Here is a 25,293-nt window from a genome sequence, read left to right as displayed (position 1 = left end):
GGAAGGCAGAAAAGACAACGGCAGCCCGCAGTGGATCGATGCTCCAGAGAGCATTAGTTTATTAAGAAATATGCTCCGTCCTGGGAAAGCGAGAGAGGCGGGTCCTTCCACAGCCATGTCTGCTTATGTGCTCCAGGTGTAACCGAAGAAGATATCCTCTTGAACTTTGGGTGGCTGAAGGAAGTACAGCTCATCAGCTCTGGGCGCCACCCAGCGTGTGGTATGGTAGACAGACTCCCCAACCTGGGAAAACAGAGAGGGGACAGGTCAGCCAATACACGGGAAGGAAAAGCAGTGGTTTTGGTCCAGTGGTTAAGGTGATAGCTTAGGAACAGGAGATTTAGGCTGGATGACTTTTGGGGCAATCACCAGAGGAGGTTGAGTTCTACTTCTGCCTTAGGCATGAAAACGGGTTTGGGTGATTTTGGACCGATCACCGGGAGACTGTGAGCTGCAGTCTTGCTTTAGGCACGAAAGACGGTTGGTTGACCTTGGGCCAGTCCTTCTGTCTCAGCCAAAACCCACCTCACAGCGTTGTGGGAAGGAAGGAGGTGTGCTGGCCTCCTTGAGTTATTTATAAATAATAGTAAAGGCAGGATAAAAATCAAATAAATGATTATAATATAGGCAGCAAACGTGAGGACCAGACCCACAGTTTCATCACTGTCTCTGCTCCCGTTTTGGAAGTCTAGCTTGCAAATCAAACAAAATGAAATTCAGCGGTGAAAAAAGTAAGACAAGAAAACCCAAATGCACAGGTACGGTATAAGTGGTACCTGGCTCAATAGTAGTAACTGTGAGAGGGATCTTGGAGTCCTAGTGGACAATCACTGCAGCCATGGGCTGCAGCGGCCAAAAAAGCCAACACACTTCTAGGCTGCATAGACAGAAAGGCCGAATCAAGATCACCTGAAGTGTTAATACCACTTTATAAGGCCTTTGTAAGGCCACACTCGGAAGACTGAATCCAGTTTTGGTCGCCACGATGTAACAAACATGTTGAGACTATAGAAAGAGTGCGGAGAACAGCCACAAAGAGGGTTAGGGGACTGGAGGTTAAAACATATGAAGAATGGTTGTAGGAATTGGGTTTGTCTATTTCCACAGAACGGGAAGGGGAGGAGTGTGACACCTAGGTCTGTCACACGCGTGGTTTCCAGTAGGTCTTGTACTCCTGTGATAATCCAATGCCTGAGGATCTGAGGGGGAGCGGAGGCGGTGATGCTCGCACTGGGGAGCAGCTGCAAATACAGACAGAATTTCGCTCGTTTGCCTCTGCTCCTCTCCAGTTGCATGGCCCGGTTTCTAACAGGCCACGGATCGGTACTGATCCGTGCCCCCTTGCTCCATTAATGTCAGAAGAGAGTAACAGAGTTGGAAGGGACCTTGGAGGTCATCTAGTCCAATCCTCTGCCCAGGCAGGAAACCCTACACCACTTCAGACAAATGGTTATCCAATCTCTTCTTAAAAACTTCCAGTGTTGGAGCATTTACAACTTCTGGAGGCAAATTGTTCCACTGATTTATTGTTCTAACTGTCAGGAAATTTCTCTCTATTTCTAGGTTGCTTCTCTCGTTGATGAGTTTCCACTCATTGCTCCTTGTCCTGCCCTCAGGAGCTTTGGAGAATAGCTTGACTCCCTCTTCTATGGGGCAGATATTGGAAGACTGCTATCACACCTCCCCTAGTCCTTCTTTTCATCAGGCTAGAAGACATACCCAGTTCCTGCAAACGTTCTTCATGTGTTTTAGCCTCCATTCTCCTAATCACCTTTGTGGCTCTTCTCTGCACTCTTTCCAGAGCCTCAACCTCTTTTTTACATCGTGGCGACCAAAACTGGATGCTGAATTCCAAGGGTGGCCTTCCTAAAAGTCTGCAAAAGTACCTCAGGCCACCTGGTCGAAAGAGGGCATTGGGAGTTTTTCCAACCGCCCCCGAATTTACCTAGGGCCACCAGGAAGAATCCCCTCATAAAGAGCCCATATATTATAGCTCCGTAGGGAAAGGCTTCGCAAGAGAGGGGCGGCCAAGGATTCGGAGGTCGGGGGGCGGAGAGAAAAAACTGGGGCAGGGGGTGCAACAGGAGGAAAAAGGAATTCCTTTTATTATAAAATTTGCAAAGATTCAAACCTGCCAGCCAGGGACGTCTTTCATGATCTTGGCTTCCTCATCCAAGTTATAACGCATAAGACGCAGTGTCCTTCAACAGAGAGAGAGAGAGAAAGAGGGAGGGAGGGAGGGGGATTGGGGAGAGAGAGGGAGGGCGACAAGGAGGAGGGGAGGGGAGGGGAAGGAGGGAGGGGAGGGGAGGAAGGAAGGAGGGAGAGAAAAGGGGGAGGGGAGAGGAAGGGGAGGGGAAGGAGGAGGGAGGGGAGAGGGAGGGGATTGGGGAGAGAGGGAGGGGGACAAGGAGGGGAGAGGAAGGAAGGAGGGAGGGGAGAGGAGAAGAGAAGAGGGAAGGAGGGAGAGAGAAAGGAGAGGGAGAGAAGGGGAAGGAGGAGGGGAGAGGGAGGGGATTGGGAGAGAGAGGGGGGGACAAGGAGGGAGGGAGGGAGGAAGGGAGAGGGAAGGAGGGAGAAAGGGAGAGGGAGGGGAAGAGGAAGGAGGGGAGAGGGAGGGGAAGGAGGGGGGGGGAAGAGAAGAGGGAAGGAGGGAGAGAGAAAGGGGAGAGGGAGAGGAAGGGGAGGGAAGGAGGGAGGAGAGAGGATTGGGGAGAGAGGGAGGGGGACAAGGAGGGAGGGGGAGAGGGAGGGAGGAGGGGGGAGAGGGAGAAAGAGAAGAGGGAAGGAGGGAGAGAGAAAGGGGAGAGGGAGAGGAAGGGGAGGGAAGGAGGAGGGAGGGGAGAGGGAGTGGATTGGGAGAGAGAGGGAGGGGACAAGGAGGGGAGAGGAAGGGGAAGGAGGGAGGGGAGAGGGAGAAAGAGAAGAGGGAAGGAGGAGAGAGAAAGGGGAGAGGGAGAGGAAGGGGAGGGGAAGGAGGGAGGGAGAGGGAGGGGATTGGGGAGAGAGAGGGAGGGGACAAGGAGGGAGAGGGAGGGGAGGAAGGGAGAGGGAAGGAGGGAGAAAGGAGAGGGAGGGGAAGAGGAAGGAGGGGAGAGGGAGGGAAGGAGGGAGAGGAGAAAGAGAAGAGGGAAGGAGGGAGAGAGAAAGGGGAGAGGAGAGGAAGGAGGAGGGGAAGGAGGGAGGGAGAGGAATTGGGAGAGAGGAGGGGACAAGGAGGGAGGGGAGAGGGAGGGGGAGGAGGGGAGAGGAAAGGAGGGAGAGAAAGGGAGAGGGAGGGAGGGAGGGGAGGGAGGGAGAGGGAGGGAGAGGGAGGGGAAGGAGGAGGAGGGAGGAGAGAGGAGGGAGAAGGAGGAGGGAGAGAGGGGGGGGAGAGAGGAAGAGTTAGAAGTAGATAAAGAGAATCATCTGGCTCACATACAGGTAGCCTCACTGGTAATTTAGTCTGGCAATTATGGTCATTAGGGTTGCAACAGTTACAAAATGGCTCACCATAGGACCCCGACTCAATTATATGAACGTTTTCGCAGTGGCCATTAAGTGAACACAGCAGTGGCCATTAAGTGAACACAGCAGTGGCCATTAAGTGAACACAGCAGTGGCCATTAAGAGAACACAGCGGTGGCCATTAAGTGAACGTCTGATCATTACATAAGCCATTGTTCACTATGGATTGGGCTTTGCTGTAAACTGCAAGCAAATGCCAATTTTCTTCCTGGCAAAAAATAATGTTGACAGTGGGACACTGCAAATGGCCACCAATGCAGGCCAGATGCTGAGAGCCCAAAATATGGTCACGTGACTGGGGGGGGGGCGAGGAGGAGGGGAGAGAGAACTGATGTTGGAACTTTGAAACCAGGCTGTAAGTCCCTTTTTCAGAGTCTGTTACAGCAGCAATCAGTCGTAAGTTGAGGGCTACCTGTCTATAGAGAGAGAGAGAGAGTGTTTGGGGAGGAATGAAGCATGCTGGGTATTTGGGCAAATGAATTCCTGCCTTTGGCAAAGCGAAGTCATATGGGGCTCCATTCAGAGTGTCAGGAAACCTCTGGCCTGTACATTTTTAATGTGCTGGGGCCACCAGTGCAGGGATTCAAATGTTTTTACTACCAATTCTGTAGGCGTGACTTGGTGGCAGGGGAAGGATACTGCCAAATCTCCATTCCCTCCCCACTCCACTAGCCTGCTTTCCAGCTCCGTTCTCCTGCGCAGGGCAACAAAAGAAGACCCAGCCGATCAGCTGGGACTTAGGACGCAGAGAATAGAAAGGGGCGGGGCCAGTCAGAGGTGGGATTTGCCGGTTCTCCAAACTACTCAAAATTTCTGCTACGGGTTCTCCAAAACTGGTCAGAACCCGCTGGATACCACACCTCTGGGGAGCACCCACACAATATGATCTTGCACAAACACATAACTTTAAACACCTCACCAAATCCTGCAATAAAGTTAGCCCCTGACTTACAACCATTTGCTCAGTGGCCGCCTGAAGTTGCAACGGCATTGAAGATGGGGACTTACGACCGTTTTGCACACTTAATCATTTGCAAGCAGCCCAAATCACAATTATTTGCAAGCAGCCCCCATTGACTTTGCTTGTCTGAAGCCGGCTGGGAAGGCTACAAATGGTGGTCATGTGACCCTGGGACAGGGCAACCGTCATAAACACACGCCAGTTGCCAAGTGCCCAAATTCTGACCACGTGACCAAGGGGATGGTGCAACCGGTCGTGTGAAAACCGCCCACAAGTCACTTTTTTCAATGCCGTTGCAATCTTGAACGGACACTGAATGAACGGCTGTAAGTCAAGGACACGCTGTATTTGAAGAACTCCAAAGTTTCTTGGTGCTTTGGACGTGGGCGACAGTTAAGGACAATAGATCTAATTGGGGGAAGGAGAAATCTTGCTTTCTGCCTAGGTTAATTTTTTTTTTTTTCAACCCTCAGTTGATTTACAGATGGACTTCAACTCCCAGAAATCCTCAGCCAACAGGACTGGCTGGGGTATTCTGGGAGTTGAAGTCCACACATCTTGAAGTTGCCAGAGCTGAGAAACACTGGCTTAGATCAGGGGTCCCCAACCACCGGGCCGCGGACTGGGACTGGTCCGTGGAACATTTCCTACCGGGCCGCCGATTTGCTGGGCGCCGCCACCTTGTTTGACGAGAAAGTGCTTCCGGGTGAGCTTTTCTGGTTGGAAAGCAGCGTTTGGGTCCTGAAGGAATCCTCGCGCCTTAGTTTCATTGAAGCGGGGGGCGGCTTCGAACGAAACTAAGGCGCGAGGATTCTTTCAGCACCCAAGGCAAAGCGAGCCGAGCGACCGTCCCGAAGCCATCCTGAAGCGAAGCCCATCAACAAAGGAGGAGTTGAAGGTGGCGGGGAGAAGCGAGGGACGGCTGGCTGGCCGGTCGCTCGGCTCGCCTTGCCTTGTCATGCGTGCTGATGCCGGTACTGGGCCGCAGATCATTTTGTGATGCCGGTACCGGGCCGTGGCACAAAAAAGGTTGGGGGCCACTGGCTTAGATAACAGGAAAAAGGGGAGGCAAAAATTCCCTCAGCGCCCAGGTCTAGAGAGCTGAACTTACCTGCGGTCGTCCTCAGCCATCATGAGAGGCATCAGGGCTATCCTGGCTTCCAAGTCCTCAAAGGCCAGGTGCCTAGAAAAGGCGGGAAAAAAGAGGGAGGTGACAACAAAAGGAAAGGTCAAAGCTGGTTCCCAGATCTTGTAAAAACACAAGTGGTTTCCCAACCTCAGCGACTTTAGGATATAATGGACCAGGGGTGGGATTCAGCTGGTTCCGCCAAACCGGGGGTTCATCTGACATCTGGTTTGGCGAACTGGTAGTTCCTACAATTGCCTGGCCCCTCCCCTCTCAGGAATCCCCACCTGGCCCATTTTGGATCGCAGGTAACTGCGGCGCCCAGGCGGAGGCTTCGGGAGGGTGAAAAACGGGCCTCCTGGAGGCTCGAAAAAAGCCTCCGCGGCCCAAGAAGGGCAAGAATGGGCTTCCCGGAGAGCCTCTGGAGCCCAAGGAGGGCAAAAATGGGCTTCCCGGAGAGCCTCTGGAGCCCAAGAAGGGCAAAAATGGGCTTCCCGGAGAGCCTCTGGAGCCCAAGAAGGGCAAAAATGGGCTTCCTGGAGAGCCTCTGGAGCCCAAGAAGGGCAAAAATGGGCTTCCCGGAGAGCCTCTGGAGCCCAAGAAGGGCAAAAATGGGCTTACTGGAGAGCCTCTGGAGCCTGAGGGGGGCAAAAATGGGCTTCCCGGAGAGCCTCTGGAGCCCAAGAAGGGCAAAAATGGGCTTCCCGGAGAGCCTCTGGAGCCCAAGAAGGGCAAAAATGGGCTTCCGGAGAGCCTCTGGAGCCCAAGAAGGGCAAAAATGGGCTTCCCGGAGAGCCTCTGGAGCCCAAGAAGGGCAAAAATGGGCTTACTGGAGAGCCTCTGGAGCCTGAGGGGGCAAAAATGGGCTTCCCGGAGAGCCTCTGGAGCCCAAGAAGGGCAAAAATGGGCTTCCCGGAGAGCCTCTGGAGCCCAAGAAGGGCAAAAATGGGCTTCCCAGAGAGCCTCTGGAGCCTGAGGAGGGCAAAAATGGGCTTCCCGGAGAGCCTTTGGAGCCCGAGGAGGGCAAAAACAGGCCCCCTGCGGTCCGTTTTCGCTCCCAGGGTGGTGCAGGCCATGCCCACCCAGCAACTGGGCAGAGAACCGGTTGTTAAATGATTTGAAGCCCACCCCTGATATGGATTTCGATTCTTAGCATGGTGGCTGAAGAATTCTTCTAATGGAAAATCTACCCATAGGAGCTAGGGGACTCTGGGAATTGAAATTCACACATATTAAAGTTACTGGGGTTGGAAAAACCAGGCGACCTCATTCCCCCTTCAGGAAAGAGGAAATAAAATGTGTGGACACCATCCAGGTCCTCTGAGACCTTGGGATTTCTTGTCTCCCCTTCTGGAGAATCTGAGGCGACTACAGCAGAGTCCTCCACCTGATCTCGGCCAAAATGGAGGGATGTCAACGCACAAAATCCCTCCCAGGGTAGTTTAAACCAGGGGTCTCCAACCTTGGTCCCTTTAAGCCTGGCGGACTTCAACTCCCAGAATTCCCCAGCCACCAAAGCTGGCTGGGGAATTCTGGGAATTGAAGTCCGCCAAGCTTAAAGGGACCAAGGTTGGAGACCCCTGGTTTAAGGCACCAGGATGGGAAACAACATGCAGTGCTAAAAGGATAATTGTTTTCCCCTCAGAAAGTTTCAGATTCAAATCCTGGCCTTTCTAAGTTGAAATGAGAAAAAAAAAAACCTGTCTGAGAAGCATAGAAAATACTGCGTTGTAAAAACATCCCAAGTCTATACTTGCGTTCTTCCAATACAACTGCAAATTTATCCAGAAAACCCAGGAAGAAGGAACATTCCTTATCCCAGTTCAAAGCAGGAACCGCAAGCAAGTTCACCTTCCAAGTTCTTTCAATGTGCCCTGTGGATGCCACGTCTATGTCCTCTGCCCTGGAATACTTAACTTCTCCACATAACTGTTTTCATCAATATCTCAAAATTCTCCATATAAAACTTGATCTGTTGATTAAATGTAGATCACTCTGATTTTCTGCAGAAACTGCCTTTGTGAAATACAGGCTGCTACCAAACAACATACCATGCCAAAGTTTTCTTAATCATGGATTATTAATGAATAAATCGCAATTAGCGGAACCCAGACAAATGTACAGGGAATCCACGACTCACAATCAAAACTGAGCCCAAAATTTATGTTGTTAAGTGAGATATTTGTTAAATGACTTCTGCCTCACTTTACAACCTTTCTTGCCGCAGCTGTTAAGTGAATCACTGCAGGTGATAAGTTAGTAACCTGGTTGTTAAGTGAATCTGGTTTCCCAATTGACTTTGCTTGTCAGGAGGCTGCAAAAGATGATAACATACGTTGGGACGTTGCAACTGTCATAAGTAAGAATCAGTTGCCAAACATCCAAATTTGAATGAAGTGATGCTGAAAAGGTCATAACAGTGAAAAATGGTCACAAGTCACCTTTTCCCCCCAGTGCCGTTGTAACTTTGAACGGTCACTAAATGAACTGTTGTAAGTGGAGGACTACTTCTACCGAGCAAAGGCAGCCTGTGGTTGTCATGCATATTTTTGGGGCCAATTAAATGAAGGGAAGGATTGCAAACTTACCTTCTCTCCCAGTTCCACCTGAAAATAACGTAGGTTCCAAAAACAAAAGCTCCAAGTCCAATGGCAAGAAGGCCATAACCTGGAAATAACAAAATGCGATCCATGTGTTTATTAGCAAGTACAAATAACTGTTTGTAACAGTAAAACAAGGAGTAAAAAGATCTCCAAGGGTTGGCTAAGCTTCCAAAGGCCACGAGGACATCTCGATTTTTTTCTTTAGACATGAACTTCAGGGAGATTCCTTGCTTGCTGATTTCACGGCCTGATTGCAGTTTTCCATCACGACTATTTTACAGGGCGTCTTCGACTGACAAACACAATTCAGCCCCCTATTTCTGAGAAGTGAGACCGTTGTTAAGTGAGTTTTGCTCAATTTTTTGTGACCATGCTTGCCACAATTAAGTGAATCACTGCACTTGTTAAGTGAGTGACACAGCTGTTAACTGAATCAAGCTTCCGTCGACTTTGTTTATCAGAAGGTCGCAAAAACATGACAGTGCAACCGTCATAAATATGAGCTACAGTAGTAGTCTGAATTTTGATCATGTGACCATGGGGATGCTGCAATGGCTGTAAGCATGAAAAACGGGTCATAAGGCCCTTTTTTCAGTGCCATTGTAACTTTGAACAATCACTAAATGAATGGTTCTAAGTTAAGGACTGCCTATATTTATTTTAGCTGGGCTTTACTCAAGGCAATTAACATACCTAGTATTCCTTCCTCCTATTACTTTCCCCACAACAGCCCTTTGATGTGAACTGGGCTGAGTGTGACTAACTGGCCCAAAGTCACCGAGGCAGCTTTCATGCCTAAAGTAGGACCAGAACTCAACTGTCTCCAGGTTTATAGCCTGGTGTTTTGGCCACTAGACCAGTGGTGGTTAACCTTTTTGGCACCAAGTGCCGAAATGAGTGTGCACGCATGCCGAAAAGGTACCAAGTGCCGAAACACACGTGTGCCCAAAACCAGAAGAGCAGCTCCCTGGTGCGTGCAGTGCGTGCAATGCGTGCCGGCAACCTGGTCTTCCAGTTTCCAACATACATGTGCATGTGACGACCAGCTGGCCAGCATGCACATGCGTGTTGAGGAGCTGCTCTTCCAGTTTCCGGTGCTCCCATGCGAGCAAAGGCCAGCTGGCTGGTGTGTAAGCGTGTGCTGGAACTCTGAAGAGCAACAAGTGATGGCTGGTGTGCCCGGAGAGATGGCTCTGCATGCCACTTCCGGCATGCGTGCCATAAGTTCGCCATCATGGCACCAGACCAAACTGGCTCATATATTTTCCCATCTTCTTGACTGTATTATTATCAGTCATGCCTGTGGAACAAAAGCGTATATTCCATATGAACAGATCTAACCACCAAATGGCCTTTCCTTTTCCCAGCCAGCACATTTCCAAATATAACTACAGTCTACCTCAGAAAACAGGTATCTCAGACGATGAGGATACATTCAACAAACCTGCTATATGGAGCTGTTTCGGGGAAAATGTCTGGAGATATTTTGAGAATATTTTTCCCTTCAAAAGGTTAGGTCTTTCCTCTCAGTTATATTAAGGCTATTATTCCTGCTGGCCTTCAGAAAGTAAGTTTGGGGCATTAGCAGGAGGCACTACATCCTGATCCTGGAAAACAATCCCAACTAACACATTCAGCTGCTTTGCAAGGTTGATTTTGAAATGTCATAGACAGGCACTCTACAATTTATGACCACAATTCAGACCAAAGTTTCTGTTGCTAAGTGAGGCGGTTGTTAAATGAGCTTTGCCTTGCCCATTTTATGACCTTTCTTGCTCACAGTTGATAAGTGGATCACTGCAGTTGTTAAGTTAGCAGCCCGGTGGTTAAGTGAACCTGGCTTCATTAACCTAGCTTGTCAGAAGGTCGCCAAAAGTGGGACACATCATAAATACGAGCCAGTTGCCAAGTATCTTAATTTTGATCCCATGACCGTGGGGATGCTGCAATGATCATAAGTGTGAAAAACGGTCATAGGTCCCTTTTTTTCAGCACCATTGTAATTTCGAACCGCCACCCAATGAACTGTTGTAAGTCGAGGACTGCCTATATAGGAACCCAGCATGCAGAATCTGCTGAATGGGAAGGATAATAAGAGACCCTCTTCAGAAGCTGCTCAAATGGGGGATCTATGAGTGATGTCGGTTGAAAGGCTGCGCCCCCTCCCCATTTCCTTTGGGCTCCTATGGAGAACCCCCCAACGCTCACATCCAGATGCTCAGATGTCTTGCAGAACACACCCGACCCCAACCATGGTTTGTTGAATAAATCACGATTGGTTGGGTTGGCAGCAGCAGGCCTTAAGCTGCAAGACAGACAAAGGCTCATCTTACAGGTTGAGCACGTCGTGTGAAGGGTTGGAAAAGCACGGACCCCGCATATCATCACAGCCCATGGTGGCTTATTCAAGGCAGCCATCCTTAGCTTAGGCAAGGGACCCGAGAGCCGGCCACCTCCTGAAGACTCAAAGCACCCCATCTCTCCATCCTCACCAGGGATCCCCCGATAGGGCAATCGCCTCTTATAGTCGATTGGTCCATAACCGCCCGACGGCGGCATGTCCTGCTTCACCTTCCAGGCTCCCGCCGCCATCTTGGAAGCGGGCGGCTTCTCTCCCGACCCAACGCTTCTTACCCCGATCTGCCGCTCGCCACTTGTGGATGACGTAACGCGAGCGCCGCAACGAAAGCCGAGCTCGGCCGAAGACTGGCGGTCACGTGACATGGATTCCGGGGAGGAGGGAGGGGAACTCGGATGACGAGGCTGCTCGTGCGGATCGCGCGCAGGGGGGATTTTTTTTTCGTCCCTCGGTCCCGGAGCGCGCTTGGAAACCCGTTCTTCTTTCTAGCTCCCATCTCCTTGCAGGAAACGTTTATGACAGGGGTCCCCAAACTTGGCAACTTTAAGTCTTCAGCATAGCTGGCTGGAGAATTCTGGGAGTTGAAGTCCACAAGTCTTAAAGTTGCCAAGTTTGGAGACTTCTGGTTTATGATATGCAGAATGCTAGCATTGAAGGGGTTTTGCAAGGCAGCAATCCGAGGACAGAAAGCTGCCGAACCTTTCTTTTTTAAAGGAAGACAAATTAAGGATGAACTCTTAACAGATTAACAGAGTTGGAAGTGTCCTTGTAGGTCATTTTCTAGGGAGATCCTACACCATTTCTGACAGATGGCAGTGATGAAGCTCCCACAACTTCTGAAGACATCTGTTCCATTGGTTGATTGCTCTGTCAGAAAGCTTCTCTTTATTTCCAGGTTGAATCTCTCCTTGTTCAGTTTCCATCCACTATTCCTTGTCTGGCCTACAGGTGCTTTGGAAAATAGCTGGACCCCTTCATCTCTATGGCAGCCCTTCAAATATTGGAAGACTGCCATCATGTCTCCCCTGGTCCTTCTCTTCACCAGACTAGCCAGGCTCAGTTCCTGTAACCGTTCTTCATGCTTTAGTCTCCAGTCCCCTAATATCTAATTAGTACAGGTAGTCCTTGACTTAAAAAAGTTTCTTTAGTGACCATTTGAAGTTACAACAGCATTGAGAAGTGACTTAATGACCATTTTTCACACTTCTGTTACAGCATCCCCATGGTCACATGATTTACATTTGGATGCTTGACAACTGACTCAGGTTTATATTGTCCAGGAGTCATTTGATCCCCTTTTGCAACTTTCTGACAAAGTCAATGGGGAAACCAGATTCACTAAACCTTGTTGATAATTTAATAATTGCAACTTAAGGTCTTGAAGAAATCGTTTTGAGGAGGAACAGGATATATGGCTTCAAATTGATTTCAAATTCCTGGAAAGCTGTCACAAAAGCAGCCACAGGAAGCCAGGAGTTTGGGACGCATCCTGTTACTATTGAACAAGTTTTGTTCTACTTATGTTGTTTATAATAGATATAATAGATGGATCCACACATTACATTGAAGTCTGAATCACAGTTAACAAACTATGTGGCTTAATTCAGAAAACACACAAAGCCAAACAAGACTCATTTTGTCTTTGCGTGAATTTGCCTGTATTATGCAGCGAACAACTGGCATGGTCAAATACTTTCTTCAAAAGATTAATAATAGAACACAGGATATTTACCTCCTTGCACCCAATACATTATATTCATGCTTTATTTTGCCTTCAGGAGTTAAAACATTCCTTGATTTTCACAAGTTGAATGCACTCACAACCTCTGCAGGCACCTCTGCATCCACTGATTCTGACACTGTTCTGTCAGGAAATTTCTCCTTAGTTCTAAGTTGCTTCTCTCCTTGATTAGTTTCCATCCGTTGCTTCTGCCTTCAGGAGCTTTGGAGAATAGCTTGACTCCCTCTTCTTTGTGGCAGCCCGAGATATCAGAACACTGCTATCATGTCTCCCCTAGTGCTTCTTTTCATTAAACTAGGCATACCCAATTCCAGCAATCGTTCTTCTTCGTATGTTCCAGTCCCCTAATCATCTTTTTTGCTCGTCTCTGCACTCTTTCTAGAGTCTCAACATTTTTACATTGTGGCATTTGTAAAATTCGATATTAGACAACAATCACTACTAAGAATATATTAGTGTCCAAAATTCAGGATCTGACTTGGAAAGCAACAGGCATGTTTTTCCTGATCCTGATTTCCAACCTAGGGATATACTACCTCTGTCCATGGAGGTTCAGCTTAGCTATGATGGCTAGCTAGCAACTCTCTTCAGATTTCCCTGCTCCATTAATCTGTTGTCAGAATAAATGGAACTTTAGGCAGCCATCTAACTTATGCCCTGTATAACAAGTTATTTTTCTATATTGATATTATTGTGGGAATGCCAAGATTGAAAAGCCCATAATCAAATGCCATTAGCAAACGAGGGGGCGGGGAGGGAGGAAGAGAGGAAATAAAATTTATCTGGCTAAATCATGGCTCAGTACAAGTAGTCCTTGACTTAACAACCATTTGTTTAGTAATCAAAGTTATGATGGCATGGAAAAAAATGACTTACAACCATTTTTCACACTTATGACTGCTACAGCTTCCCCATGTGGTCAAAAATTTGGGTGCTTGGCATCTTACATGTACTTTCGACAGTTGTACTGTCCCAGGGTCATGCGATCACCATCTTCTCAGCCAGCTTCTGACAGGCAATGTCCATGGGGGGAGCCAGATTTGTTTACGTGTAGTGATTTGCTTAACAACTTTGTCAAAAAAAAAAAGATTGTAAAATGGGACAAAACTCACGTAACAACTGTCTTGCCTAGCAGTGGAAAATTTGGGCTCAATTATGGTTGTAAGTCAAGGACCACCCATGCACAACATCAAACTTGACCAAGAATGTAGAATTCTGCAGCAAAAATTATTTCCTGTTCTCTCCCAAAAGTAACTCTAAAGCATTTATTTGTAAAATAAATGAAAAGTGTAAAATACCACCCATTTTGCTACACAGTAAATTTGGAGGAATCTTTGAAATCATTTCCCAGATCTCAGGGAAAAAATATGAAAATCTCACAGCACGCTTCACTTCCTTCCTGTAGAATTCACATTTTATGTTTACAACAGGAGCAAAGTGTCAGGCTACCAGCTCATTCAATTCAGTGTGTTAAGAACAGCTGTCACTACAAACGCTACAATTGCATTGCATGGCACATGAAGTTTTTCAATTGCAAGCTAAGCCTATGTATTTATTTAAAAATTATATGGCTGCCCCCACGTTAGGAATACATCTCTTGAGTGGCTCACAATAAAATCCACGAAATAAAAATTATCTTGGATAACAGAAGTACGCAAGCTTTTAATCCGTTTAGTGCAGTTGTTGTGCTTCAGAGATTTTGATCTTGGATGCAATTATAGTGTTTTTATTATGACTTTTCAGAAACTTCTATTCTCTGCTTTCCACCCAGGTCCATTTCTAGACAGGTGTGCACTTGTGTCATTAGCAAAACTACATTAATGTTTCTCTTCCAAGCAAGTAAATGAATTGCAGGTGAAGCGGAATCAGAAGAAATAATGACAGTTTTGTCACCACCTTTGTTAATACATAAGAGAGTATATCAGAAAGCTTTGTGTATCATATTCAGCTGTATTTCAAATTTCCTCAATATTCAATGAATATCAAAACATTTTTCTTAGGCATCATCACAGGAGAATATTGCTTGTTTTCTAGAACAGCCTAACCATCTTTTGATGACTATTTGAGCAATATTGAAGTTATAATCCCCCAAATGATGACGTATCAAAGTCTGGTAATTCAACCCGAGGCTTAAAAGATCCAACACAGGAATTGCTTCAAGTTAAAAGATTTATTTTTCTGGACCTCCAAAATTTCCTGGACAATTCCAACCCGATCAAAAAGAGATTTCTGACATGGCTGGGGGTTTTCATCTTTAAAAAAAAAAGAAAGAAAAAAGAAATGGCTTTTGGAAACACAGGTTCGCAACTGTTGGTCAAACTGCTCCAGCTTAAAAACTTCACATGGACAAACCTATCCTTCCTGATTTGTAAGTTAATCCAGCTCCTACGCAAAAAGCAAGGCTAGAATTTTAGAAATGCAAATCTTCTGATTCGCATCCGATCCAAGGCAGACCAATGATGTAAATGTGAAAAACGCCAGAGAAATTGAAGAGTTACGTCTACACTACAGCTTCATACCAGTTTTAAGTCTACTTGACCCATCAGAGAAATCTTGGGGTTAATCTGGAAATGACACAAGTTCTTTAGGAGACTGGAACTCCAATTGTTTATACTGGTGCAAAAAGTCTATATGGAACTGAAGTGCAAGAGAAAAAGAAAACGAACGGTATTAAGGTATCTTAACTATGGGTAGGAAATCAACAAGAATGCTTTTAAAGCTCACTGAGTTCAAACAGAGGTGAGGATGGAGAGTAAAGCAATAGTTTTGATGTACAAACAAAAGTGGACCCCACCACAAACACTGAATTCAGAAGAACTGTGTACAGAAAAATTAAAACCCTATACGTTTGCTATCCATCAGAACTTTAAAACATTATATCTAAATATTCTCAACTTTACAGAAAAGGAAAAAGGGGGAATTAGGAGGAACTTTTTATTAAAATGCAAGAGCTGTCATTGGAACAGGAGCCCTTCCTGATACAGTAACATTTGTAGGTGTGTTCTTAAATTAGGTATTTCACTTGTAGCTAACAAAATACCAGACCCCAGACCCCAAAAGGGTTTGCCTGCACAGTATTAATCCCCTCCCACCCTGCATATATATATGGATCTTTGGTTATTCGGGGTTTTTCAGGCTTGTGTCTTCGGCTTTGTGCTTCAACTCCGAGAAGCACAAAGCCGAAGACACAAGCCTGAAGATGATGAATGAAACTTCATCGAAACGTCGCCTAGATACTTCCAATTTTATGCGGGAGAAAACCTGAATAACCAAAGACCCACATACAAATACCCGCGAAAACCTCAGAAAACAAATTATAATATATATATATATATATATATATATATATATATATATATATATATATATATATATATATATATAGTTAGATATATTTAGATATATTTATATTTATATATGCATTTATATATACTTTTTTTTGCAACAAACTCTTATATCAGCACTAGATCTAGTACCAATACGCTAATATGAATAGGTATAGAAAGGTCTGTACTTCTGCCTCTACTATCAAATTTTTTTAAAAAAATGGCATCGAAGGGGAAAAATAAAAATATGACATTCTCCCCCCCCCGTATTTCTCTGAATTAGGCAGGGGGAATGGGAAGAGGAAGTGCGGTTTAAAGCCAACATTAGTCAAGATGCTATTAAAAATTGGTTACATTTCTAAGGATGGGATTGAACATACCAGAGACAACAGTTCTTTGCACCCATGTTGTGCTTATACAGCCGGAGACCCTGTGGGTTTTTTCCCCCCGCCTACACTAGGCACCCTCTATTTGTGCCCCTGGCTGGGAATGATGGGAGCTTAGTCCAGCGCGTATGGAGGGCACCAGTAATATAACGGTTTACCTACGGCAAAGCTGTTTTCTTTTTCCCCACAACAATTGGTAGCAAGAGAGATGTGGACTTTTGTCTCGTGTTTTTCTTTTGTTGCTTTTATTTATTTCTTTTTTAAAAAAACACAAAAAAATGTACTTCTCTGGTCCCTTCTGCTCCACATGACTAAATTGCACACTGTTCTTAAGATAGCCCAGTAAAAACTTTTCTAGAAAAAAAAATGAAAAGGGGACGGGAGATTCAATCATACTTTGCTTTTTTTTTTTTTGTAGGGAAAAAAAATTATTCATCTCCACACAGTTCACTTTTTCTCTTTGGGCGCGTCAAGACTTATTTTTTTTTCTTATTTTTTTCTGTAAAAAACAACAACAAAAACAACCTGTTCATTCGTTTCAGATTGAGGAGATTCAATAGAGCTGTTTTATATAAACTGTCCAGTAATTCTTTAAACTAGCAAAGGTCCAGAGCAGAACATCTGTCTTTGAAACAAGGTTCTATTTATTTTTAAAAAACACCCCGAAAACAAGAAGATGCACATCCTATGTTCGGTTGCTCCATTTCTTCTGGCGGTGGCAAGTCCGTCTGCATTTGCTCGTAGTATATTACTGGGTTAAAAAGAAAACAAAATGAAACCTCCAAACCAAACGGCAAACTCCTGCTGTTATCCTTTGGATTAAAGCCTCCTCAGGAATTACAAAGGGTTTTAGAGAAAACAAGGCCGTGAGGAAACCGGTCCAGCTTTCTGGATTTTTTTTTTGTTTTTTTTTCCCCGCTTCCTCCCCCCAACATTGCCAGGTCCCACTTCTACTTTCTATGAACGGGTGGAAATATATCCTTGGTCACGAAGGGCCACTGTATGATCAACCAAAGTAAAATTCAGCTAAGGTAACTAAAAACAAAACAAAACGAGAGAGACTGTATTGTAAGAAGGGAAGGGACTGAGGCCGGAAGCAACTGAGCCATCAAATCTCTTGCATGAGTCCTTGGTTCCATACTAGTGCTGATCCAAAAAAAAAAAAAAAAAAAGAGAGAAAATAATAATAATCCCCAAACTAAAGAGACAAAATACACAGAGAAAACAATAATATTAAATTGAGATTCTCCTCAGGGATGATCTCAACCATCAGCCTCCCCCCCCCCAAAAGAAAAAAGTTTGCAAGAACTTGGTAACTTAAATGTTCATTACCGCCCTTTTTGAGCGTCCGTTCTAACCAGCAGAGGAAGCAAAATAGCCCCCGACTGGACTGGCGCAAAAACAAAACAAAAAAACACCAAAAATGTAAAAAATACTTTCCGGCAAACCCCGCGGGGCAGATCCAGTTAGACTTGAAAGCGGCTTTTCCACTGCATGGCGAGATTTCGGAGGGAAGGATGGCAGAATCAAAAGGAGAAGAAGGGGGGGAAAAAAACCCCAAGAAGATGTAATAGATCAAAAAAAAAAAAAAGAATAAATTGAAGTCTTCCACTCGGGGCGGAGGTTCCTGCGTTATTTCCATGTGGCCGATTGAGGGATGGACCGTGGAGGAATCATATCCAAGAGATATTCGCGCTGGCGGTCTACAGCCGAGGAGGTGGTTTTGTGCACGGTGAGACCAGGGCTAACGAAGTTCAACGTCCCTCCTGCAGAAAAGGAACACGAAGGGCGCATTGAAATGAACTCTTAAAAGGGAGAGGCTGCTTTCCCCTTCTAAGAGTGTCTAGGGCAGCGTTTCTCAACTTTTAGCAGCTTGAAGATGAGCTATGCTGGCTGAGGAATTCTGGGAGTTGAAGTCCACTCATGTTCAAGCTGCCAAGATTAAGAAACATTGATCTAGGCACTCTCTCTCTCTCTCCCCTTTTTGGCCTTCCTCAGATGTATACAACAAGATGGGCATGTCTTAAAATTCCCACAAGGCAATGCATTCTCAATAATATTGAGAAACAGCCAGATTGGGAAAAGGCATCCCTGTCTGGGGACAAAGCCAGCATAGAATAAGGGTGAGAGATAAAGTGTTATTGGGGAAATCTTTTTTTTTTTAAAAAAAGAGTTTGCAAAATATAATTAATCAAACTATAGACAGATAGACAGAAAAGCCCAAAGCAAAAAAACAAGGCACCCCCCCCACCCCAAGCACCAAACACATTCTGCCATTTGATGCAGGTAGTCTTTGACTTAGGACCATTTTGTTTAACAACGGTTCAAAGTCACGGAAAAAATGACTTGCAACCCCCATCTTCAAAGTTATAACAGTCAGTCAGATGATCGCAATTTGGGTACTGGTCAACTGGCTCGCATGTATTGTTTGCAGCAACTTGCGGCCACTTAATTGCAACTGGTAACCATCCCGGCTGGCTTCTGACAAGCGAAGTTAATTGGGGAAGCCTGATTCATTCTATAGCTGCGTGATTCACATAACAACCGCATGCTTCGCTGAATGACCACCCTAAGAATCGTCATCAAATTAGTCACATGATGACTTGTTTAATGTCTGCTACCACTTAGCCAATAAAGATTCCCCCTTGTTGCAATTGCGGTGCTTGATAACGCAAACGATTAAACATACAGGTGGTCCTTGACCTACAACAGTTCATTTAGTGACCGTTCAAAGTTGCAACGGCTCTGAAAAAAGTGACCTGGGACCGTAATACACATTGCAGCATCCCCATGGTCACATAATCAAAATCCAGACGCTTGGCCACTGTCTCACATTTATGACAGCTGCAATGTCCTGGGGTCACGTGATCCCCTTTTGCGACCTTCTGACCAGCAAAAGCTAATGGGGGAAGCTGGATTCATTTAACAACCGTGTTGCTAATTTAAGAACTGTAGTGATTCACTTAACGAATGTGGGGAGAAAAATGGGGTAAAATGGGGGCAAACTCACTTAACAAACGTTCCACTTAGCAACATGAATTTTGGGCTCAATTGTAGTCATAACTCAAGGACTACCTGTATTGTGCAAGACTGCCCGTGATATGCGTCCCCTGGTTCCCTAGAAAGCCTCCACGAAGCCACGCCAGAGGCGATTGCTTGGATGGCTGAACTGGACATTCAGTGAGGAGACCACTGTGATAACCCCCGTAGAAGTTTTACTTATATCTACGTGGACTGTGGATTTATGTTTAGTTCTCTTCTGTCATGTTTCCCCTCATAGGATGAATAATAATAATAAATTAGCCACCCTTTCATTCTGGTCCCAATTGTGGTTGTAAGTCGAGGACTACCTGTAACACTGAAACGCAGCTGGAAAAAGAGGTAGAGGACATGGTGAGTAACAGCCGGCTAGTCAGGTGACACTCAGGACATCTGAACGGGAGGCTGCTGAGAAAATCATGGGATGTTTTGCTTTCCAGGCTTCCTGGTCTCCATCTACAATGCTGGTTGGAGGCCCTGGACATTCACCATTCTGGTGGCCGAAGGGTTGAACGTTGACCATAAGGCTTTTGATCCTCTCCCATTAATCAAGGATGGAATTGGGAATGGGAGGCAAACTATCCCCATTTTTCAACTGCCTCCAAATAAACTCAAAATACTAATTTCAGACCCTATTTGGGTGCCATTTTAAGCTTGTGGTAAAAGCCATTTGTCTCCCCGAAGCTTAAGTCCCACCATTAAAACCCTGAAAATATACCGTGTTTCTCATATAATAAGGCTGGGTCTTATTTTTTTTTTGAGCCCCGAAAAAATGGCTAGGCCGTCTTTTGGGGGGTGACTTAATTCCCACCCCTCTTGCATCTTCGGGTGGGTGGGTGGCGATGGCTTGGATGTTGACCTCAGCGTTGGTGGGGCACTTCGTATCGGGGTCAACGCAGGCAGCATCATATCCGGGTGTGCAACAAAAGTACTTCCTAACGGCAAATCCCCCCACCATTCCCCCCCCCATTTTGTATGTTTTAATATAGGCCTTAATTTGGGGGGAGGGGCTTAATTTCATTTCATGCCTATAAAACATGCTGGGACTTCCTCTTGGGGGAGGCCGTATTGTTGGAGAAACAGGGTAGAAACTTCAGTTTATGGAGGACTTCAAATACAGGTAGTCCTTGACTTAACAACCATTCATTGAGGGACTGTTTGAAGTTACAGTGGCACTGAAAAAAGTGACTTTTGATGGGTTTTCACGGGACCGTTGCAGCATCCCTATGGTCCAATGATCAAAATTCGGATGCTTGGCAACTGGCATGTATTTAGGACGGTTGCAATGTCTCAGGCTCACTTGATCCCCTTTTGCAACCGTGTTACCAGCAAAGACAACGGGGAAGCCAGCTTCACTTAAACAACCCTGTTACTAACTTAACAACTGCAGTTAATTCACTTAAGAACGGTGGCAAGAAAGGTCGTAAAAAGAGGCAACAAATTTTTCTTTTGGGCTCAGTTGTGGTCACAAGTCGAGGACAACCTGTAATTAAATTTAAACGATCATAATAATAAAGTCTGATCAGCTTGTTCCATTGCCCTCTCCCCGTCTCAAAATAAGAGAGGGAAATTCATTACATGACCCCAGAGTGGGTTTCATTGTCGTCAAAAGAACCTAGAAAATATACCCCTTCTGGGCTTTTAACGGCAAGTAATATAAATGAAACAGACCAAGATTTTCTAATTTGTAGCTCTTTTGGTAGTTAGCAAAAGGACACTGGCGTTTCCCAATATCCCTTTTCAAGGATGTCATGGGGCGGCTCAGAATCCATCCATCAAGCCTAAATAAAAGAAATTGTCTTGGAAAATGGAACTTTTATTGTTTTCTTTTTAAAATTGATTTCATCACTTGGAAACCTGACGCCACATATAGGTAGTCCTTGACTTATAACATTTCAGTTTAGTGACCGTTCAACGTTACAACATCGCTGGAAAAAGTGATTTATGATCACTTTTCACCCTTATGACGTTTGCAGCATCCTCATGGTCACGTGATCAAAATCCAGACGCTTGGCCACCGACTCATATTTATGACGGTTGCAGTGTCCTGGGATCAGCTTTTGCGACCTTTGGATCAGCAAAAGGCGATGGGGAAGCCAGATTCACTTGAACAACCGTGCGTTACCGATGTAAGAATTGCCACTTAACAACCGTGGCAAGAAAGGTCGTAAAGTGAGGCCAAACTCACGAACGTCTTGCTTAGCCACAGAAATTTTGAGCTCAATTGCGGTTGTAAGTTGAGGACTACCTCGAATAGGTCACAGCAGCGGAGAGAGGCCTTAGCATACGTATATTGCTTTGCAAGAATGAATGCACCAAAAAGAAAGGAAGAGAAATAAAGAGAAACACCCTTTTTACCCAGAGATTCTTTTTTTTTTTTTCCTTTCAGAAAGAATGCTGACCGGACAAGGGAGCGCGGCCAGCGGCGATAAAGACAAGAAGTCTCAAGAGCAAGTCCTCTACCTGCATTGACGGGTGTCTTCTTCCAAGTGTAAGCACCTCCTTTGCCGATGGGTCTCTGAGCACGCTTACCTTGCCTGCCACCAAGTACGGCCACACCGGAGGCGTTCTGCAACTTGGGCGACTGGCTAAATGCATGCAAGACTCCGCGAGGGGTGCTGGCACTTCGGGGCAGCTGGCTGGAGGCCTGAACAAGGACCAAGACAAGGAAGAGAAAACAAACCATGAAACTCAAGGGCTCGGAAAGGAGGCCAGCGTGGAATCACATTCTTGGAATCATACCGACTACAGCAACGGTCCCCCAAGTTTGGGAAATTTTAAGGTATGCGGACTTCAACTTCCAGCGTTGAAAGCTGGCTGGGAAATTGTGGGAGTTGAAGTCCACACATCTCAAAGTTCCCAAGCTTGGAAACCACAGGTCTGATCAGAATGAAGTTGGAAGGGACCTTGGAGGTCTCCTAGTCCAGCCCCTTTCTCGAGCAGGAAACTCTGTGTCATTTTAGATAAATAGTTGTCCAGCCTCTTCTTAAAAACTTCCAATGTTGAGAGCAACTACAACTTCTGGAGGCAAATCGTTCCACTGGTTAATTGTCCTCATTGTGATGAATTTTCTCCTTAGTTCTAGGTTGCTTCTCTCCTTGGTTAGTTTCCACCCACTGCTTCTTGTCCTGCCCTCGGGTGCTTTGGAGAATAGTTTGACTCCCGCTTCTTTGTGGCAGCCCCTTAAATATTAGAACAGTGCTGTCATGTCACCCCAAGTCCTTCTTTTCTCTAGACTGGCCACACCCAATTCCTACAACCACATATGTTTTTATCTCCAGGTCTTTAATCACCTTAGTTATGTGTTCTTTAACTCCCATGCCCAAGCAGGAAAAAGTGAATTAGTTGTTTTTAGCGTTGTTTTCATGTGCCCAGTCCTGATTTTGGGCAGTCCCCTTTGCAAGGTAGATTCTAGTTTATGCCACAGGGGAACTGATGGGTTTCTAGGCTGTGGACATGCAACTAGTGAGGACTGAACTTGCTTTCAGAATAACATGGTGGGGTTTATAGTACAAGAATCACATTAAATAAGTACAGAAATAAGCACTCATGTTTTCAATCACCCCTTTCGTATTACATTCTACATTATTTTTGTGCCAACTTTTGGGAAAGTGTTAAGAGGTTCCATTGCGCATCTTTATTTCTTTGTATATTCAAGCTGAGACTCAAACTGCCGGCAGTCGGCAGAAGTAGCCTGTAGTTCTGCATTCTAACCACAGCGCCACCACGGCACATGTAAGTCGAGGACTACCTCTATCCCCCAGCGCTGTGAGGACTTCTTCTTCAGCCTGTAAAAGCTTGAGAAAGCAAGTCAAAAGATGCCTACCTGCTTGAGTGAGTGATGTTGCTGAGCTATTTGTTCTGGCTTGCTCTGAATCGGAGAGGCAGCCTGTTGCAATATCCGCTGCTCGATCTCCTGCTCCTGTTGCAAGGCCTTCACAAAGGCAGCCTTCAGCCGACTCGTGTGCTCGGCCTTCAGCGCCTTCTTCTGATTGGAGGACATGCACGTCTCGCACATGATGGAGCCGCTCTTCTCCTCCCTCCAGCGGCAGGTGAAGTCCGTCTTGCACTGGACGCAGGTGTAGGGCTCCTGCGAGGAGGGGCTGACGGAGACTTTACCTGAGCAAGAGACAGAAGGATCAACCAAGGGTTTCAGGTGGGCAGGAAGAAGCTCAGCAAGAAGAGGAAGGAATAAGAGCAGGACGGTCCTCTTCTCTTGTTCCTCAAGCCAATTCATCAGTGCAATGTATGGGAGTTATATTTTAGATGACTGGGAGACAGCCGGGAAGGCAAGCAATGGAGCTTTACGAAGAAAAGTTCTAAAACAGCAAGTAGAGTTGATCTCTACAGAAGCAAGGGCTTCTTGGTGGCTCTTAAAAACACCACCGCAAGTCCCACCAAAAATAACACAGAAAGCCGACAGATTCAGATCAGGCAAACATATTTCTAATCCACCAGTTAAAATTTCGGCTGGCGGGACCCAGCAGAAAAGCCTTGTCTGCCATGGCCCCAGCTCTCTGGAATATCTTGCTGCCAGAGGTGAGGCCAGGCCCCATCCTTCTGGCTTTCTGAAGGGGCCTTCTGACTTGGCCCTGCAGATTGGCGTGAGCCCCCCCCGATGTAGATCCTTTATGCTGGAAATGGTTGGGTGCAGTGAAAGGGAAGGCACTTGGGTTCTTTCGTCTATATCTAACTCCTCAGTAATTTTAATTGTTCTTATATTTATAATTGATTTTATATTGCTCTTTTGATTACTTATCGAAGTACCTTAAAATTGCTTTTCCCAGCCTAGAGTCCCCCCCAGAAAAGCTATTGGTCTGAAGTCCTATCCACTTCTACCTAACATGACTAAATATCAAGCATGATGGGAACCGAAGTCCAGCAACAGCTCACAACTCTAAGCAATATAAATCTCAGCTTCACGTCTCTCTAGGTGGCCTCCGACGGTGCTAGGACTAACAGAGTTCTAAGTTGGAAGGCTTCAACGTTTGGCCCCCTTAACAGCTTCTCCTCCTCCTCCTCACCTTGAGCTTCTAGTAGGTTCTGCACCACTTCCTCCAACCCAACCAGGTAGATGAACTCATTATTAGCTGCACTGGGCAGGAAGTTCATTTCAGGAGCCGGAGGTTTGGGCGGAGGAATTTCCAGCAGGGTTTTCTCCAGCTGTTTCCGCAAGGCCAACTTAGCAGCTGCTTGCCGGCTGGCAGGGGAGTCGTTCGAGTTGACGATGGAAGCAACGCTGCTGGCGGTCGAAGCGTTTACCTGGGCAGATGTCCCAGCCGCACCTTTCAATGAAGTTGGGGAGGCCTGGGAAATGAAAGGGGGGGCGGGGGAGAGAAAAGTCTTTCTTATAACCATCCAATCCCACTACGCACTACTCAAAAGATAGCAGAGATCTATACGTGAGGTGGGAGTCTTCTCCATGGAGGAAACGGAACCTGGGACTTCCTGCGTGTAAGCAGAGACCTACGTCATGGATGGAAAATCTGGCTCTTTCAAAATTACAGGTAGTCCTCGACTTACAATAGTGCATTCAGCGACCGTTTGAAGTTTTAACAGGATTGGAAAAAAGTGACTTACGACCGTTTGTCCCCGCTTATGACCGTTGCAGTGTCCTGTCGTCACATGGCCACCTTCTATGTCTTTCGGGCAACCAAAGTCAAGGGAGAAGCCGCTTCACAAACATGTTACTAACTTTAATAATTTCAGTGAGTCACTTAACAACTGTGGCAAGAAAAGTCGTAAAATGGGGCACTTAACTGTTCTTGTTTCACTCGTTTCACAATGGGTTGGGCTCAACTGTGGTTGTAAGTCGAGGACTACTGGTATTTCTATGAATGGGGAGGGAATATTTGGAGTGGTGTGGTGGCCAAGTGATAAAGATGCGCTCGCCTCCCACTTGGAAGGTTGAGAATCCCTCGGTAGCAGATCCTTCTCTCCTTGGGCGCAGACAAAAAAAGTATCTGCGTCATAAGCATCAGGGAAGGACTTCTGGCCAGTCAACGCTCAGCTCCATTCGACTGCCCAGACTCGCCCCTGAGTTCAGGAATTACAGGGTCATAAAGGGAGTTTTAGGGGAGGGAATATCCCTCATATTCACAACAGAATCAGCTCCATCAACCCACTCTATAGCTATAGAAAATAGGAAGGAGATAAAATGAGACCACTGAGTTACAAAAAGACCACTACAAGCATCCTCCTACAGGTAGTCCTTGACACAGGACCATAACTGAGCCCAAAATTTC

The 25,293-nt window shown here is 46.1% G+C and overlaps 2 protein-coding genes across 28 annotated transcripts in view; both read right to left on the bottom strand.

Moving 5' to 3' along the window:
- Positions 1–31: 31 nt before the first annotated feature.
- On the bottom strand, positions 32–10,885 carry NDUFA13 (NADH:ubiquinone oxidoreductase subunit A13). The gene is made up of 5 exons (XM_026699022.2): positions 10,690–10,885; positions 8,183–8,261; positions 5,580–5,651; positions 2,132–2,201; positions 32–243 (listed from the first exon to the last, which is right to left on the bottom strand). Exons 1-5 carry the CDS (start codon positions 10,787–10,789, stop codon positions 124–126), a joined length of 441 nt encoding a protein of 146 aa, XP_026554807.2. The 5' UTR covers positions 10,790–10,885; the 3' UTR covers positions 32–123.
- Positions 10,886–16,252: 5,367 nt separating this feature from the next.
- GATAD2A (GATA zinc finger domain containing 2A) overlaps positions 16,253–25,293 on the bottom strand; it is a 107,193-nt gene continuing 98,152 nt past the window's right edge. For 18 of the 27 annotated variants that reach the window (XM_087920848.1, XM_087920906.1, XM_087920826.1 and 15 more), the window contains 4 exons: positions 24,073–24,355; positions 22,875–23,167; positions 21,512–21,695; positions 16,253–17,775 (listed from right to left, as the gene is read on the bottom strand). In XM_087920848.1, the coding sequence (XP_087776974.1) occupies positions 17,642–17,775; positions 21,512–21,695; positions 22,875–23,167; positions 24,073–24,355 (894 nt within the window). In that variant the 3' untranslated portion in view covers positions 16,253–17,641. The remainder of the gene's footprint in view (positions 17,776–21,511; positions 21,696–22,874; positions 23,168–24,072; positions 24,356–25,293) is intronic. The other 9 variants (XM_087920936.1, XM_087920926.1, XM_087920947.1 and 6 more) reach the window with 1 other exon arrangement.

Source organism: Pseudonaja textilis, chromosome 1 (genome assembly GCF_049901715.1).
Source record: "Pseudonaja textilis isolate UNSWEBS1 chromosome 1, rPseTex1.2, whole genome shotgun sequence".
Lineage (NCBI taxonomy): Eukaryota > Metazoa > Chordata > Lepidosauria > Squamata > Elapidae > Pseudonaja > Pseudonaja textilis.
Note: the sequence above shows the minus strand (reverse complement) of the source record. Positions and strands in the feature narration are given on the sequence as shown.

Excerpts from the sequence above, each read along its gene's own strand:
- NDUFA13 (XM_026699022.2), bottom strand. The coding sequence starts at position 10,789 with ATGGCGGCGGGAGCCTGGAAGGTGAAGCAGGACATGCCGCCGTCGGGC. Across the intron at positions 8,262-10,689 it reads GCCCTATCGGGGGATCCCTG|GTTATGGCCTTCTTGCCATT; the intron begins GTGAGGATGGAG and ends TGTTATTTCCAG. Across the intron at positions 2,202-5,579 it reads ATGGCTGAGGACGACCGCAG|GACACTGCGTCTTATGCGTT; the intron begins GTAAGTTCAGCT and ends TCTCTGTTGAAG.